Below are 15,318 nucleotides of genomic sequence, written 5' to 3' on the forward strand. Positions count from 1 at the left end.
AGCAGTCTCAAACCGGATTATTTCTGCAAACTGTCTTCTTGACCAAAGTCCCCAACACAACATTAATACTGGAATATAAATAAATATTACTATTATTATCAATTATCAATTATATTTTATAATTATAATTATATTATTATTATTTATTATTATGTATTAAGTATAGTATTATTATATAATTATAATTAATTAATAATAAACATTATATTATAATTATATTATTATTATTTATTATTATGTATTAAGTATAGTATTATTATATAATTATAATATAATGTTTATTATTAATTAATTATATTTTATAATTATAATTATATTATCATATCTATTATTATTATTTTATTATAATAATAATTATATTATAATTATTACTATTATTTATTTATTAATTATAATTATTAACTATTGATTATTATTATTATTGTTATACTATAATAATAATAATAATAATAATAATAATAATAATAACTGCAGCAGTGACTGAAACCTCTCAACTTTCACTTGCTCTTTTACCTCTACCTATTTCTCTCTCTATGTTTTTTTTGGTAGCTGCCTCATCCTGATACGCTGAAATTTTGCCGGAGAGGCGGGCTTTAATCCAGAGCGACAGCTCCCTCAGCGAATAGTATGAAAGATCCCCTCGGTGGGGGGAGGGACTGAATCGGGCAGGCGCTAGAGGAGACCAATGAGGAGCGGGATTGTCGCGGAGTGGCGTCGCCGTCAGCCAATGGGCGTGGGGAATTTGAACAGGAGTCGGTGGACGGGGGAGTGGGCCCTGCCGTAGTCGTCGTTGTGTGCGAGGGAAGAGAAGAGAGAGCCAGTGCCGCCGCGGAGTGAGGAGGCCTTCGTGAGCCGGAGGCGGCGGCGTCGTCGTCCTCGGCCTTCCCTGGCGCCATGTCGCTGCACGGGAAGCGCAAGGAGATCTACAAGTACGAGGCGCCATGGACCGTCTACGCCATGAACTGGAGCGTCAGGCCCGACAAGCGCTTCAGGCTGGCGCTGGGCAGCTTCGTGGAGGAGTACAATAATAAAGTAGGCGGCAGGGAGAGGGCTCTGGGGCCGGGAAAGGAGGCGTTCTCTCCCCGAGGTGCGTCTGCACCAGACGCGGTTCGATACCGATTTAACCGCCGCGTCTCCATCCTGCGGCACCTCGGGAGGGGAGGCTTAATTAAGGGCACTCAGGCAGCATCCGCGAGGAGGAAATGATCCGGTGTGAGGCCGCTTTAGCTGCCCTGGCTCAGTGCTAGGGAACCCTGGGAACTGTAGTTTATTCTGGCCCCAGAGCTCTCTCTGGCAGAGAGGGCTCCATGTCTCTCAAAACTACAGTTCCCATGATTCCCTAGCGCTGAGCCAGGGCAGTTAAAGCGGCCTCAAACTGGATCATTGCTGCAGTGTGTCTTGGACCTTATTTCTACTACAGTCCCCAGCATTGTAAAGCAATGGTCCCCAAACTGTGCTCCTGAAGGGGTTTTGGACTTCAGCTCCCAGAATCCCAGACTGTTGGCCAACATGGCTGAGGCTTCTGGGAGTTGTAGTCCAAATAGTGTCTCTCAAAGGGCACAGTTTGGGGGACCACTGTTCTAAAGCAAGGAGCCATGGCAGTTGAAGCGGTGTCAAAAGGGATTGCTTCTGCTCAGGTGCCACAGCAAACTACGCTTCCCAGCATTCCATAGCAGTTAGTGGTGTCCAACTGGGTCATTCCTGCAGTGCGGATGTAGCCTTAGAGAGGTCTGGTGCCGTAATTCATGGAAGGGCACTAGAACCTTGTAGGACAAAATACCACTCCAACCCCAAATCCCATTATTGTGTCGGATGGAAAGTGTCGCCATGGCTGCTATAGCTATGGCCAATGGGGGCATACGGAGATATGCCCCCATTAGTGACAAGTAGAGTGCCCTTTCCCAGATCCGACTTGCCATCTGCCCTCCTGTAGTAGACTTTAGTCTAGGAAAGCTCATGCTACCAACTTCTTTCTTTCACTTAGTTTCAAAGGTGCTAGAAGATCTCTCTCCATATATATATATCCATTCTCCACAGTTGAGACGCTCTGGTACTTTGGAGGGCAATGCACACCTCTAGGTGCCAGTCCACATTTGGGACTGATACAAGTTCCTTTGAGATTACCGTATATACTAGTCTATATTTATGCCCAAAAATTGGCCCCAAAATCTCAGGTCAGCGTATTTACAGGTCAGTATAGTAATGCAATAGCAGCTCTTTCAGCTTTCCCCACGCAGAAAGGAAAGTGGTTTATTTCTCTCTTGCACCAAGCAGAAAGAGTCCTGGGTGGTTGGTTGCTTTTAAACAAACAAACAGTGTCCCTCTCCTGCCTGCGCTGCCACTGTCTGGGGAGCGAAGGCTTGAAACACCAAAGCAAAAAGCCTCAATGAGAGTCTTTCTTGCCACATGCACACATACACACGCACTAAAGGAGCTTCCATGTTTTACGTGATCCACAGGTCATGGCAAAATCCATCCTTTTGGCCCTAAAACCAGCCCTCGGCTTATACATGAGGCCGACTTATAGTCAGGTATATACAGTAGGTTATTTGGTCCATAGTTGTACCCATTCATTCATGGAGGTTTATTAAAGATGCCCCGTCGTCTTTAGCTAGTAGCCTTCACATGTTCTCCAGTTGTGTTTTCAGTCTCCTCCCCACACAACAGAAACAATTAAAACACACACACAGAATACATTTTGATGAAGAGGTGCAGAACCCGCTATCTGGAAGCACCCGTGACGCCATGGATAGTGTTCCTCTTTGCCCTCCCCTTCTTCCCTTCTGATATTTTGAACCGGCTGCTTCTCAGGACCTAACAGGCAGGAGAGGGTCTTTAACCTATGCCAAGCCTCAACATGGCAAAAATAGATATGAGTATGCTTTTGTGTGTCCATAAAGGAAGCTTGGCATGATTTTGAGCCCCTCTAGGCATTACTGCCTATTTTGATCTTTTCCCACCAAATGAAGCAGCCAAAGTGGCTCTCTTCTATTCTCCTTCATGCTCTCTGTCTTGCTTGTCTGCTATGGAAAGGCCCGAACAGACAAGCCAAAATAAAGCTGCTTCAGGTCACTTTGGAAGGATACTGTTTAAATACTACATGCATCCTAAGAGGCCGGACGCCGCACCAAAGCTTAGGTCCAGTCCTAAGCACCGGAGTGAAGCTTTGGTGCAGCTTCTGGCCTCTTAAGACGTATGTGTCATTTAAACAGCATACCTCCAAAGTGACCCGAAGCAGCTTTATTTTGGCCTGTCTGTTTGGGCCCAAAGACTAACTCCTGCGTTGCCTCGTTCCTTTTGTTTCTGGTAGCTGCTGCTAATTTCAGGACTCTTTGGCAGGGTACAGACCGCCAAAAAGATGCGCCTTTCTTTCCTGTGCAGGAGCGCCACAGCATACAAGTTGCGCGGCGCTGCTTTGCAGGAAAAAAAGGAGCCCCAAAAACAGTTTAAATACACATAGCTGTAATCTGCCAGCTGCAAATGAACCAGTGTTTCATCTGTAAAATGGTTTGTTTTTAAGTGGGTGCTAGGATTACAGTTTTATCATATTCTCTCTTCACCATTCAAGCTTACTCTGAAGTTGGAACCAAAAACAAACTGTCTTTACCCCATGTCCCTGCACAAGAAACTTCAGGAGCACCAAATTCCCTTCACTTACACTGATGTTTGAAAAGAAAGCTGTAATGTGCCTGCCTTGCACTAAGCGAGCATACTTTAATTTTTCCTCAGTGCTTGTATTTCATTAACTCTGAATTCTGTAATTTATAAACGTACAAGTAAACAGTATAGTTGGATCCTTTAATTAAGTTGTGAATTGCCAGGAGTTGCGGGGGGGGGGGGGTCATGCTTATGACAGCTGGCATGCTCTGTGGGAGTAAAAGGTTGTTGAACTAGTGCAGAGAACAAAATGCAAGAGGTATTTTTAATGACAGCAGTGTTTTCAGATATGTGTGTATGCGATGTGTAAAGATAGGATTTAAGGAGACAGAAAGAGATATAATTTAGGGGAAAAGCAGAGTTTGCTTCTACACTGTATAGGACAGAAATAGCTCTGAAACTATAAATGTAAGTGATTGGGGTGGGGGGAAAGGTTGTCCGCAACATGCCATCTAATTGTCTTGTGCAGAACACCTTCCAATCGTCCTATAACACTTTTTTTTGTCTACACTATAAAGATACTGCACTGCAATTCTGCTTATTTTCTTCTTAATGGGTTTTCAGTGATAAGGAGGAGAGACATACTTGGAAGACATAGAAAGATAAGAAATCAATGGCAGTATCATCTGGAACCTCCATAAAAGTGTGAGGGAAGCATACTCTTTACACTTTAAAGTCCCACCATGGAAACATACCTTATGCCTGCTAAGGAGCTAAAGCTTCTTCTTTGCTTCTTTTGCTGATACTAAGGCCTGTTACAGACTGCCTAAATAAAGCTGCTTCGGGTCTCTTTGGAGGTATGCTATTTAAATGATGCATGAGTCCTAAGAGTCCGGAGGTCGCGCCAAAGCCACACTCCATTCCTAAGCACTGGAGTGCAGCTTTGGTGCAGCTTCCGGATTCTTAGGGTGCATGCATCATTTAAACAGCATACCTCCAAAGAGACCCAAAGCAGCTTTATTTTGGCAGTCTGTAACAGGCCAAAGTTTCGGTCCATTGGTATAAAACACCATCATATTCAACAGCAAAAACAGTGTGTGTGTGTTTGTTCGAAATTTTAGTAATGGTAGACTATGTGATCAGTTTACTTTTGGAAAATCCAACATAACCAAACAATGGAGTTTGTTTTAATAGGTCTTCTGCAAATTTCCTTAATAGCGTAGTCAATTTGGTGGTCTGCTTGTTCCTTGAAACCTAAATTATGTGGACATAGCAATGAAGCAGAATAACTGTTTTTTTGTTGTTGCTTTTTGTAGGTTCAGCTTGTTGGACTGGATGAAGAAAGCTCAGAATTCATCTGCAGGAATACCTTTGACCACCCATATCCCACTACCAAGCTCATGTGGATCCCAGATACCAAAGGGGTTTATCCAGACCTTTTGGCAACCAGTGGTGACTACCTGCGTGTATGGAGAGTAAGTTGGCTGTTCAGAAGGTCTTTTTTGGGGGGTAGCCTAGAATCACCAGTGAAGCCTTGGGAATATTATAAGTGGCAGAAAAGCATGATATTTTGCCTACCAAAGGACAAATGCAGTGGTTTTGTGTTATGTTTTTTGTTGGACAATTTTGTGTATAATAGTTGTCCTTAAACTACTTGTCCCAAAAACATCTGTGTAATTCACTAGAATTCAAAGGGGATTATAGAACTATACTTTTCAAAATGTAGCACATACAAGGAGGAATATGTTGTTTTTGAGGTTAAGGAAACAAACCAATGTGTTATGGCTGTTAAATAGACTGTAATTATGGTAATTACCCTCATGGTTCTTTTCCATAATGTGATTCTTAAACAGGTGAAATATTGCTGATTTGTATTGTAGTTAAATGGAGTTAAAGTGGTGGTTCCACAAAGCATTTAAAGTACATTTCACCACTGTTAGCATTCCCATTGCCAGCACTATAGTTAGGTCCCAATATACTTAATATTGCTGGGTTTCTACTACTCTTCCCAAGTTACAGTCTGTTTAGGTTTTATACAACTCATCAAGGGTAACTCCCCAATCTAAGCACAACATTCTGTTTAGCAAATCCAAGACTGCTGGGTGCAGAGGTGATAGTCCTGGTGTGGAGAGAAGAAGGGATGAAAGCTAGGTAAGAAAGAAGAGGGTGCCAGTAGAAGCATTAAAAGTGCAGTAAGTTACTTGCAGTCTATGATCTTTAGCCGCTGGATAAGGCAAAAAAACTTACAAAGTGAAGACCACTGACGGGTGTAGGGAGGAAGGCTGGTATGAAAGGGGAAAGCTTCTGTTTTGCTGAAGGAGTTTTGAGGTGTTACAGTTATGAATTGTATTTGACACCACTGATTTCATTTTTTTACACACTTTGACTTTCGCCTGTGAACAGAATCTAAACAAGGTTTAAATGCAAAGCATCTATTTATAATGGCAGAAGAGGCTGTGTAGTAGAGTTGTTGGGTCTTTTTTCCTTTCTTTTTTGTACATTTGTTCAATAGAGCATCAGTAATAATCTGAGGGTACAGAGGAGGGTAGCAGCTGGAGCAGTTTCCAAGTATTATTATTATTATTATTATTATTATTATTAACCTTTATTTATAAAGCGCTGTAAATTTACACAGCGCTGTACATAAATTTTTTAGTCAGACAGATCCCTGCCCTCAGGCTTACAATCTAAAAAAGTAGTGGGGAAATAGACTATATTTTAGGGACAATTATTGTAGGTTAGAAAATAATAGTATAAATCTAATCTGACAAAAGATGGGAGGACAACTGAAGAAAATTCGGGAATACAGTGGTTAGGTAAAGGTATCTAGATTCTCTATAATAACAAAGAATTGAAGCAAGTCATTTCCAGAGAAAACATTAAGTAAAGAAGCAGCTGTAGCAATTAAGTGCCATAATTTACTCCTATATTATATATAGCTGTAGAATACAGATCCAGCTAAACTAAAAATGCACTGAACGTATGGGCTTTGTTAAGGAGTCTTTGCAGCTACAATTCGTCATTGTACTGTAGCAGTATATTTCTACTTGGAGCTGCGGTATCTGTCATTGCTGGTACTTGTGAAGCCTATGCTACAAGTGAGTGCTGTAGGGTTTCATAATAAAAAACAAAGTGGATTCCACAAGCCTAATATAGGTCACTGTGAAATATAAAAGGGGAAATACAAATCAGTTTGCCTGCTGTCTTAATTATAATCTGATAGTCATGATAATATGTTTATTCATTTTCTTGACCTCAGAAACATGGAATGTAACATTATGTCCTCTCTTCTGTATGTCCAATCTTGTGAGATACAGAATTTCAGATATGACAGTATATGACCTTCATTATAGAGCAGTTGAAAACCGTGCTTATTAAAACATCTAATAAGTCAGTGGAAATTCCCTCACAAAGCCAGTGTATTTTTCACATTTACAGTGACTGGCTAGCTAACTATGATTCAGAAACAAAGGTGTAAAGGTGTTTATATTTCAATTAAATGTAGCCAAGCCTTTGTTAAACCTAATTTGAATGATGAGTGCATTAACCTTTGTTGTTTTCTGACATCAAGTTGTTTCTGACTTGTGGTATCCCTAAGTTGAACCTATCATAGGCAAGATTTGTTCAAAGGGATTCAGACTTCCTCTGAGGCTGAGAGAATGTGACTTGGCCAGGGTCATCCAGTGGGTTTTCATGGCTGAGTTTAGATTTGAACCCTGGTCTCCAGAGTCTTCATCCAGTGCTTAAACCATGAAAAAGAAAGAAGATTGTCCTTTTAGATGAAGAAAAATGACTCTAGAATGTAAGACAGAGAAATGGCTTTCCCCTAAGCTATGCATTTGAGGGTTTACATTACTTTAGACAAGCAAGTAGATTTGGTATGAAGATAAATATGTTTGCATCTCTTGTTTTTATACTGGTCAAAGACCACATAAATTTTATTACTATTACTAATATGTTTGCATCTCTTATTACAGGTGGGTGAAACAGAGACCAGACTAGAGTGTTTATTGAACAACAATAAGAATTCTGACTTTTGTGCTCCATTGACATCCTTTGATTGGAACGAAGTAGATCCTTATCTATTAGGTAAGAGTGAAACGCTAATTTTGCAGGGTGCTGTTGGTAGAATGATGAAAATAGATAACATTTGCCAGTCTAAATATAGCTAAAGGTGATAAAATGGCTGTTGGTGGATCTCTGTTTCAGGAAGGTCATTTTGCTGTTATTTCTTCCTAATACAATATAAGGAATTGCATTTAGACTTGGAAGAGTTCTTTGAACCTGGAGTACTTTTCCAGGTAATAAATAACTTCTTGAAGTTGAAAGACAGTTCTTGACTTACAGTACTTACTTACTTACTTATTTAATAAATAGTCACTTGACTAGTGATACTAGTAAAAATTTTGATCTTAAAGAGATTCCACCTCAACATTAGGAGGAACCTCCTGACAGTAAGGGCTGTTTGACAGTGGACCACACTTCCTCGGAGTGTAGTGGAGTCTCCTAACTTGGAGATCTTTAAGCAGAGGCTGGATGGTCATCTGTTGGGTATGCTTTGATTGAGAGTTCCTGCATGACAGGGGGTTGGACTGGATGGCCCTTGTGGTCTCTTCCAAGTCTGTGATTCAATGATTGTATGATTCTATAAATGAACTGAACAGGGACTATAATGGCTATTGCATAGACAATGAGAAACTGGCACTACTCATGTTGCACATAAACTAAAAGGCTTGAATCAGGCTTTGTTACTGAATTATATTGTCCAAAATGCAATTCTCTTGTAGACCAATTCCTACATTTAATGACCACTATTTGATTCCTATACTTCTCATATACACGTAAACAGATAATAAATGAAGCAAATGAGAATCCTGATGGAATCCATGAGAATCACTCTGAGCTTTATTAATTTTCCCTTTGATCAATTTAGCCTTTTCTATAGCTGACATGTTGGTTAGTTGACTAGTGAGATAGCAGCTAGTCTATTTGGCTGTGTTCAAATATGCCATGAAGGCAATCATGCCTTTGTGAAGATGAAAATCTACCTTTTAAAAATTGTATAATGGGTTCATTTAAGACTCTGCAGGAGTTGGCATGGGAGAAGCACACCTCCTCCTCCTCATCTCTCCCTCCTTCTCTCTTTCTCTTAATTTATGAGCAAGCACTGTTTTTTCACCATAACCACAGTTGTATCTGATGCATCTCTTCTAGGCTTCCTTTTTTTAACAGTTGTATATATTATTTAATGTTGTGGATGTTATTCATACATAATCTAAGTGCACTTAATGTTTATTACAGGATAATATGGATTAGAAGAATTTTATTGATCTATAACATTTCTTTTTAATTGACATAATCTAGCCAACTCTTCTACTACAACTTTAACCCAGGGATAGGAAAATAGCATAGCCAATTGTCAGGGATGATGGAGTTGTAATTCAATAGTATTTGGAGGAATAGAGATTCATATTTTAGGTGATTAATTGGCATTCCATGCAGTTTCAGAAAAGGTACAATAATTTTAATTCCTCACTTTAAAATTGGGCATTTTGATTTAAGTGCCGTAACTGATACTTTAACTGTCTTTTAAAGCAGAATATATTAGCAGTATCTCAGATGCATCTAGGCAGCTCTTTCTATAAAGCACGAATTGGAGAGACTAGGCTTTTTTCTTTGTCTGTTATTACAAATAGTGTTTAATTGTTGTGTGATTATGACACCAAAGAAGAATTCTTAATATAAATGTTTTTGCCTTCTTCCTGCCTTAGGTACCTCTAGTATTGACACAACTTGCACCATCTGGGGTTTGGAAACTGGTCAGGTCTTGGGAAGAGTGAATTTGGTGTCCGGCCATGTCAAGACCCAGCTGATAGCTCATGATAAAGAGGTGATGGTGCACTTTTCTTTTCTCCACAGGGACATATCACACATGTGGACCTAGTAAAATGTTTTCCAATCTATAAAATGGGACTATTGATGTCTCTGTGAAGGAGGGTTATGGAGATACTGTTAGCACTCCAGAAATAAGTTCAACTTTTCTCTTCATGCTTATTCATTAGTTATAGAAAGTAGATACAACCAAGTAAATAGAGGAAAAGATAATAGTCCCGAGAAATTGTTTCACAGACATTTGATTTGGGGGGAGGGAGGCCTTTGTTGGCTGCTGTAATGTGTAGTTAGCATTTTCTTTATCTAAAGCAAAAAAAGTTGTCTCACGTACCTTCTATGTTTCTGCATTTGTACAAAAAGCTAGTGTGGAGCAAAGTCTTAGTATGGAAGGCAACATAATTATGTTTTGTCTTTTTTCTTTTTCTGTCCTGAGTAGGTATATGATATTGCATTCAGCCGTGCAGGAGGTGGGAGAGACATGTTTGCCTCTGTTGGTGCTGATGGCTCAGTAAGAATGTTTGACTTGCGTCACTTGGAGCACAGCACTATTATCTATGAGGATCCTCAGCACCATCCTTTGCTCCGCCTTTGCTGGAATAAGCAGGACCCCAATTATCTTGCAACAATGGCAATGGATGGCATGGAGGTAAGACTGTGTTCTGTGAGGGCATCCAGCATATGTCATGCCTAGACAGTACTGACACTGCACTAATACATAGGTTCTTAGTCTTTAACAAGATTTTCTGGCTATATGCGAAAGGCATGGGGATACCATTTTTTCTTATAGCCATCTTGTCAGCACACTGTAGTGAGGTGCATGTGTTTACAGCTGGAGTGACACCCAACAGGCATGCAACTCCATCAGGCCTGTATTTCTAAATGGTCAATGATTGGGTATTATGGCAGTTGTAACTCAAAACATCTGGAGGGCCAAACATTTCTCTCTCCTAGTTTATATTAAATGAAGGTTATTAGCTGTACTGGGATGCTTAGTGAGAAAGCTTAAGTAGGAACAAGTCATTACCCTCATGGCAGTCTTCACTTTATCACTTTTACTATCATTTTGGCTGTGAGGGTGGACTGGCCAGTCTAAATAATTTTGCTGAAATGACCTGCTTGCATTGTATCACTTAGTCTCATGAGCTAGTCTGCTTCAAAATAAGGGATCTGTTTTAAAATAATAGTTTTGTGTTAATTTCTGCCCTTATTAACTGAAGTAACACAGAGATAAAGCATTTCATATGTTGATTTGCATTGAGGAAATACTCTCATTTTTGTTGCTTATTAAAAGAGAAGTGTACATGGCAAGGATGAGATTAAATATGAATACTTCAGTTTCTGAAGAGGTTAGTCTGTGTAATGTAAAAGTTTTTGTGCATGGCTTCAAATCATGTATTATAACATTTTCTTTCCCTAAACTTATTTTTCTAGCATTATTTTTTATATTATTTGTTTTCTCTTCCAAGGTTGTAATTCTGGATGTCAGAGTTCCTTGTACACCTGTTGCCAGACTGAACAACCACAGAGCATGTGTGAATGGCATTGCCTGGGCACCACACTCTTCATGTCATATCTGTACAGCAGGTAAACATGGATTATTGTTGTCACTTTCCCCTAAAAGGATTGTTGGGTGTTTCTCATTCTTTCTTAAATTAGAGCAAGTTCTGAGTTATCCACATTATTTAAACAGAAGTGGATTGCCTCGCTGAATTCAGTCCAATGCATGTTATTTCAGACATTATATAGATGTCATTTATAATCATGTGAACATAGGATTGTAGTCCAAGTTATGCACATTACATAACCATAGTTTGCTTGGTTTGTATGTTATAGGTCCAGAACACACGGGCCAAATGAAGCAGCTTCCAGCTGCTTTGGGGGCATGGTGTTTAGGTGGCACACATTCCTAAAGTGGCCAGAAGCTGCTCTGACACCACACACTGGTCCAAAAAACTGGATCAAAAAGGAGCCGTTTTAATCTGACTCCTGCGGCATGTGGCTTGGGACCTGTGGCAGGGGTCTGCTTGGGGAGTGGGCTGTGCGGTCCCACCTTAATCATGGCCAGCTGTCTGTTTCACCCCATAGTTGATTTATCTTTTGTTTTTCTCTAATCCAGATTCTGGCTTTCGTTTACTTCATCATTAGCATAAAAATAATTGTTCCCCCTAAGTAAGTCAGTTATAATTAGCATTTTATGAAGTAATAGAGAAAAAAATAGAATATAAAATGTAGGTTGTAGAAGTGAAGTATTATGTAGAAAATTGGTTTAATCTATTGGCCTCTTCCAATTATATGATTCTGTGGAAAACAAATCTTGAGGGGTAATGACACATGTTTTAGATGTTGAAATAACTGGATGTATGTCTCGTTAGTACCAAATGTAATAGATTTGTTCTAATAATTTTGAAGCAGATACAACAACACAATTTTAATGTTAAGAACTTTCCTAAAAGGAGAATTGCTACAGTTGTAAGTAAAAAAAATAACAATAACCCCATAACATATGGATAGCTGTTCCTTAGCAACCTAATCTTTCTTGTTTGTGATATTTCTTTTACAAAAACGCAGTAGAAAAACTAGTATCTAAAATGAGCAGTGCATTTTGATTTATTTGTAAATTCCTTTCTGTTATACTTCTGACTACAGGGACTGCTAAACATTTTGGGGGGAAATCTTTTTCTTAGCTCTAATTCTGCATTTTGGTTTTGGCAGCGGATGACCATCAAGCACTTATTTGGGATATCCAGCAAATGCCTCGTGCCATTGAGGACCCAATCTTGGCTTACACAGCGGAAGGAGAAATCAACAATGTGCAATGGGCATCAACGCAGCCGGACTGGATAGCTATCTGTTACAACAACTGTCTGGAAATCTTGAGAGTGTAAAAACATGTGAACCATATGGAAAATGGAGCAGGATTGTAGTATTTCCCTGCTTCTAAAGTTCAGAACAAAACTGCATTTAGACAGTGTCACAAGCTCTTTTCAACTTGTTCTAGGAAGACTCACAAGTGGAGTTGATGGGTATATTTTACTAACTTCTCCCTTTCTCTCTCTCTCTCCCACCCCCTCCCACTACAATAATTTAAAATTGCAGGGATATGCTGAGCCTTTCTGACCTTTTGGGATTTTATTATTGCTTTCAATTAAAGTTATGTATATATGACAGCTGTTTGTGTTGAGCATTTGTATTAACTTAGCAATGGTTCTTACTTGCAGTTAATATCTTAGCAGAGGTGGGATACAGACCGCCCGAAAAGGGCGGTCTGCCGCCACCTCCATTTCTGCCGGTGGGAAGCCTCAGCTGCCAAACAGTGACGCTTCCCGGCAGCTGAAAAAGAACCCGCAAAAAGTGGGTTCTTTTTGTGTCGCGCTTGCGACGCCTGAATGCACAAATGGCGCACTCGTTATGTCGCCAGCGCACTGGGACGTGCAGATGCTACGCGTCTGTTGCGTCAAAATGGCAGCGCCTGTGTGTACAGGGTGCCGCCATTTTGATGCCCCCATCACGTGCTAGGGGTGAGGCCGGTATGGACGCTGCGTCCTCGGCCAACCACTAGCACATGACGGGGGTGGTGCAAAGGCCCGTTTAAATCAGGCCAGAAATAATTTATTACTGCTCTTAGATGCCTCATAACACTGTTCAAAGTTCTAGTGAAGGGATACAAAACTAACTTTCTGTATTCTTAGTTTCTTTCTGTCTGTTGTATCTGTTGATACTAGGGGTGATTCTTGATAAGGGCACTCTCCATAAATAAAGATCTGTTTCTCTTTAAACTTGTCCAGCTATAAGTGGGGGATCTGTGGATGTTTCAGAAGATGTCACAGAATACACAGGGCTCTTGCGGAAATATCCCAGAGTGAAGTTTTAACCTACATGAAATATGTTACTATAATTTCTTTCCTGCTCTCCTTTCTCTATAACAGCCTCCTCAGAAGCTATAGTGCTGATAGACAGGTAAATGCCTACCATCTAATTGGAGAAGTTTCATCTACAATTTTGCACTAAGTGTGCATTGCAATCCCTTATCCATCTATGCCTCTCAGCAAAATATAAGAAGTTCTTCCACCATAGATAATCTTATTTAATCTGAGAGGCAGCAATCATTTTCCTAAAAGAACTGTTGCATTCAATTTTATCCCATTTACTTCAGCAGTGGGGTGTATCTAGAGCAATGCAAAATTGCTTTCCTAAGGTAGTATGGAACATACACCTAGTATAAGTGTTGGGACTTGCTGTTAAATATGGGGTTGCACTATTTTTCTTAAAACAATAATATGACTCGATTCATGTAATTCATTACAAAATATTTGAACTTCTCTTCTGTAGACATATTGAGATAATGCTTCTTATTCCCATATTAACTATGCTAAAGCTTCAGTAGTTCTATCTGTTTGTGCACATTTTCTCTCACATGTTAAATATTGAATGTATTTATGATTTTTCCACTGCCTTCTCAAAAGGATGGCTTCCCTGTAGTTCAGAGAGGAGAGCAGAAATGGTTTCCATTATACCATTATTCCATGATAACATGAGGCACGGTGGAAAGACCTTTTCAGATATAATCAGCAGCGATGTACATAGTGAGACGAAAGGACATGTGACAAACCTATTGATTATTTGTTTTGTAGTACTTGAGTACAGTGGTGGGGAAATGTGGTGACTGATGTATAAATGTCTTTGTTAAAGATATACCAGTTCTTGCCCTGAGACAAACCTGTAGCGTGAGAGCGAACTGCTGACTTCTCATCTTTTTTCCTCCTCTCCCCACTTCATCCACTGAACTTCACTAGTTAAGATGCAGAAGTACAAACACATTGCTTATGGTCTTGCAGAAGCCAGAAACAGGATTAAATCCAAATGTTCAGTTTAATTTGTTTATGTTGGCTGGACAGTACTGGTCTAAGGCTTGTGGACCATGGGCATGAATACAATTAAGGATGTACTCCAGAACAGAACAAAAACATACATATAATGTATTTGTAAAGCAGTGTGGGGAGATGTTGGTTGACTGGTTGAGTGACAAATACTGATTTGTGGTATCTCTTTCAAAAGGAACAAAGAAGTTTTTTATGTACAGGATATGAATTAATATGATCCGATTTTTTTTTTACTAACCTGTACTGAACTGTATGATGTTACCTTATGTTGTGTATTCTCAGTGTGATTTCCTAAAGGTGTGAACTTTGTAGCATGACTTTATAAAGTCCCCAACTCTTTGTTCTTTCGAATAAGCAATAGCACTGACTTTACTTATATTTCTCTTTGCTTTTTTTCCCCTTTTGGTTTAGGTGTTAAATATATATATATATTTTTAACCCAATATCGTTGGATAAAGTAGTTACCGGCCTAGACTTAATCTTTCTTTAAAGTGGCAGACAATGTTTAACTCGTTGCAATATTCCCTTTTTGGTTTTTATGAAGAAATTATAACGAAACGGACTTTAGCTTGATTTTGATCCCTTGATTTCTGGAAACTGTATCGAAACGCTGTAAAAAATTTAAAAGTTTTTTAAAAGGTTTGAAGTAGAATGCTGGAATTTTTAAAAATGCCGATCTTGCTTCCTCTGTACATTTTAATTTGTTCCATTTCTCCTTCCCTCCTGTGTGTATTCTGTCTTTCTTACGTTTTAATAAAAACTGGGACGTTTGTAAATTACTCATGGTGATTAAAAAAAAAAAAGCAGGAAAGACTGAGGCGAACGTCTACCAGTTTGTCTTACCTGGCTGAAAGTTCACTTCTGGGAGTTAAAGAGGGAATTTAAATGTACACAGGTTCCCTAGCTTCCTGAAACCTCAAATCGACATGCGACACCAAGAATATACTCC

At 39.6% G+C, this 15,318-nt stretch overlaps 1 protein-coding gene across 1 annotated transcript; it reads left to right on the plus strand.

The window, feature by feature from the left end:
* Window positions 1-711: 711 nt before the first annotated feature.
* Window positions 712-15,145, plus strand: DCAF7 (DDB1 and CUL4 associated factor 7). The gene is made up of 7 exons (XM_089532226.1): window positions 712-1,032; window positions 4,914-5,072; window positions 7,575-7,686; window positions 9,369-9,487; window positions 9,926-10,135; window positions 10,956-11,073; window positions 12,202-15,145. The coding sequence occupies exons 1-7, from the start codon at window positions 895-897 to the stop codon at window positions 12,372-12,374; spliced, it is 1,029 nt and encodes a 342-aa protein (XP_089388352.1). The 5' UTR covers window positions 712-894; the 3' UTR covers window positions 12,375-15,145.
* The last annotated feature ends 173 nt before the right edge of the window (window positions 15,146-15,318 follow it).

Source organism: Sceloporus occidentalis, unplaced genomic scaffold, assembly GCF_023333645.1.
Source record: "Sceloporus occidentalis isolate IW3139 unplaced genomic scaffold, rSceOcc1.0.p SCAF_7, whole genome shotgun sequence".
NCBI lineage: Eukaryota > Metazoa > Chordata > Lepidosauria > Squamata > Phrynosomatidae > Sceloporus > Sceloporus occidentalis.

What these genes read in the sequence shown, in the direction of transcription:
- DCAF7 (XM_089532226.1), top strand. Translation starts at nt 895, where the DNA reads ATGTCGCTGCACGGGAAGCGCAAGGAGATCTACAAGTACGAGGCGCCA. An exon ending in TGGAGGAGTACAATAATAAA is followed by an intron (nt 1,033 to 4,913) that starts GTAGGCGGCAGG and finishes TGCTTTTTGTAG; the next exon opens with GTTCAGCTTGTTGGACTGGA. An exon ending in TGGCAATGGATGGCATGGAG is followed by an intron (nt 10,136 to 10,955) that starts GTAAGACTGTGT and finishes TTCTCTTCCAAG; the next exon opens with GTTGTAATTCTGGATGTCAG.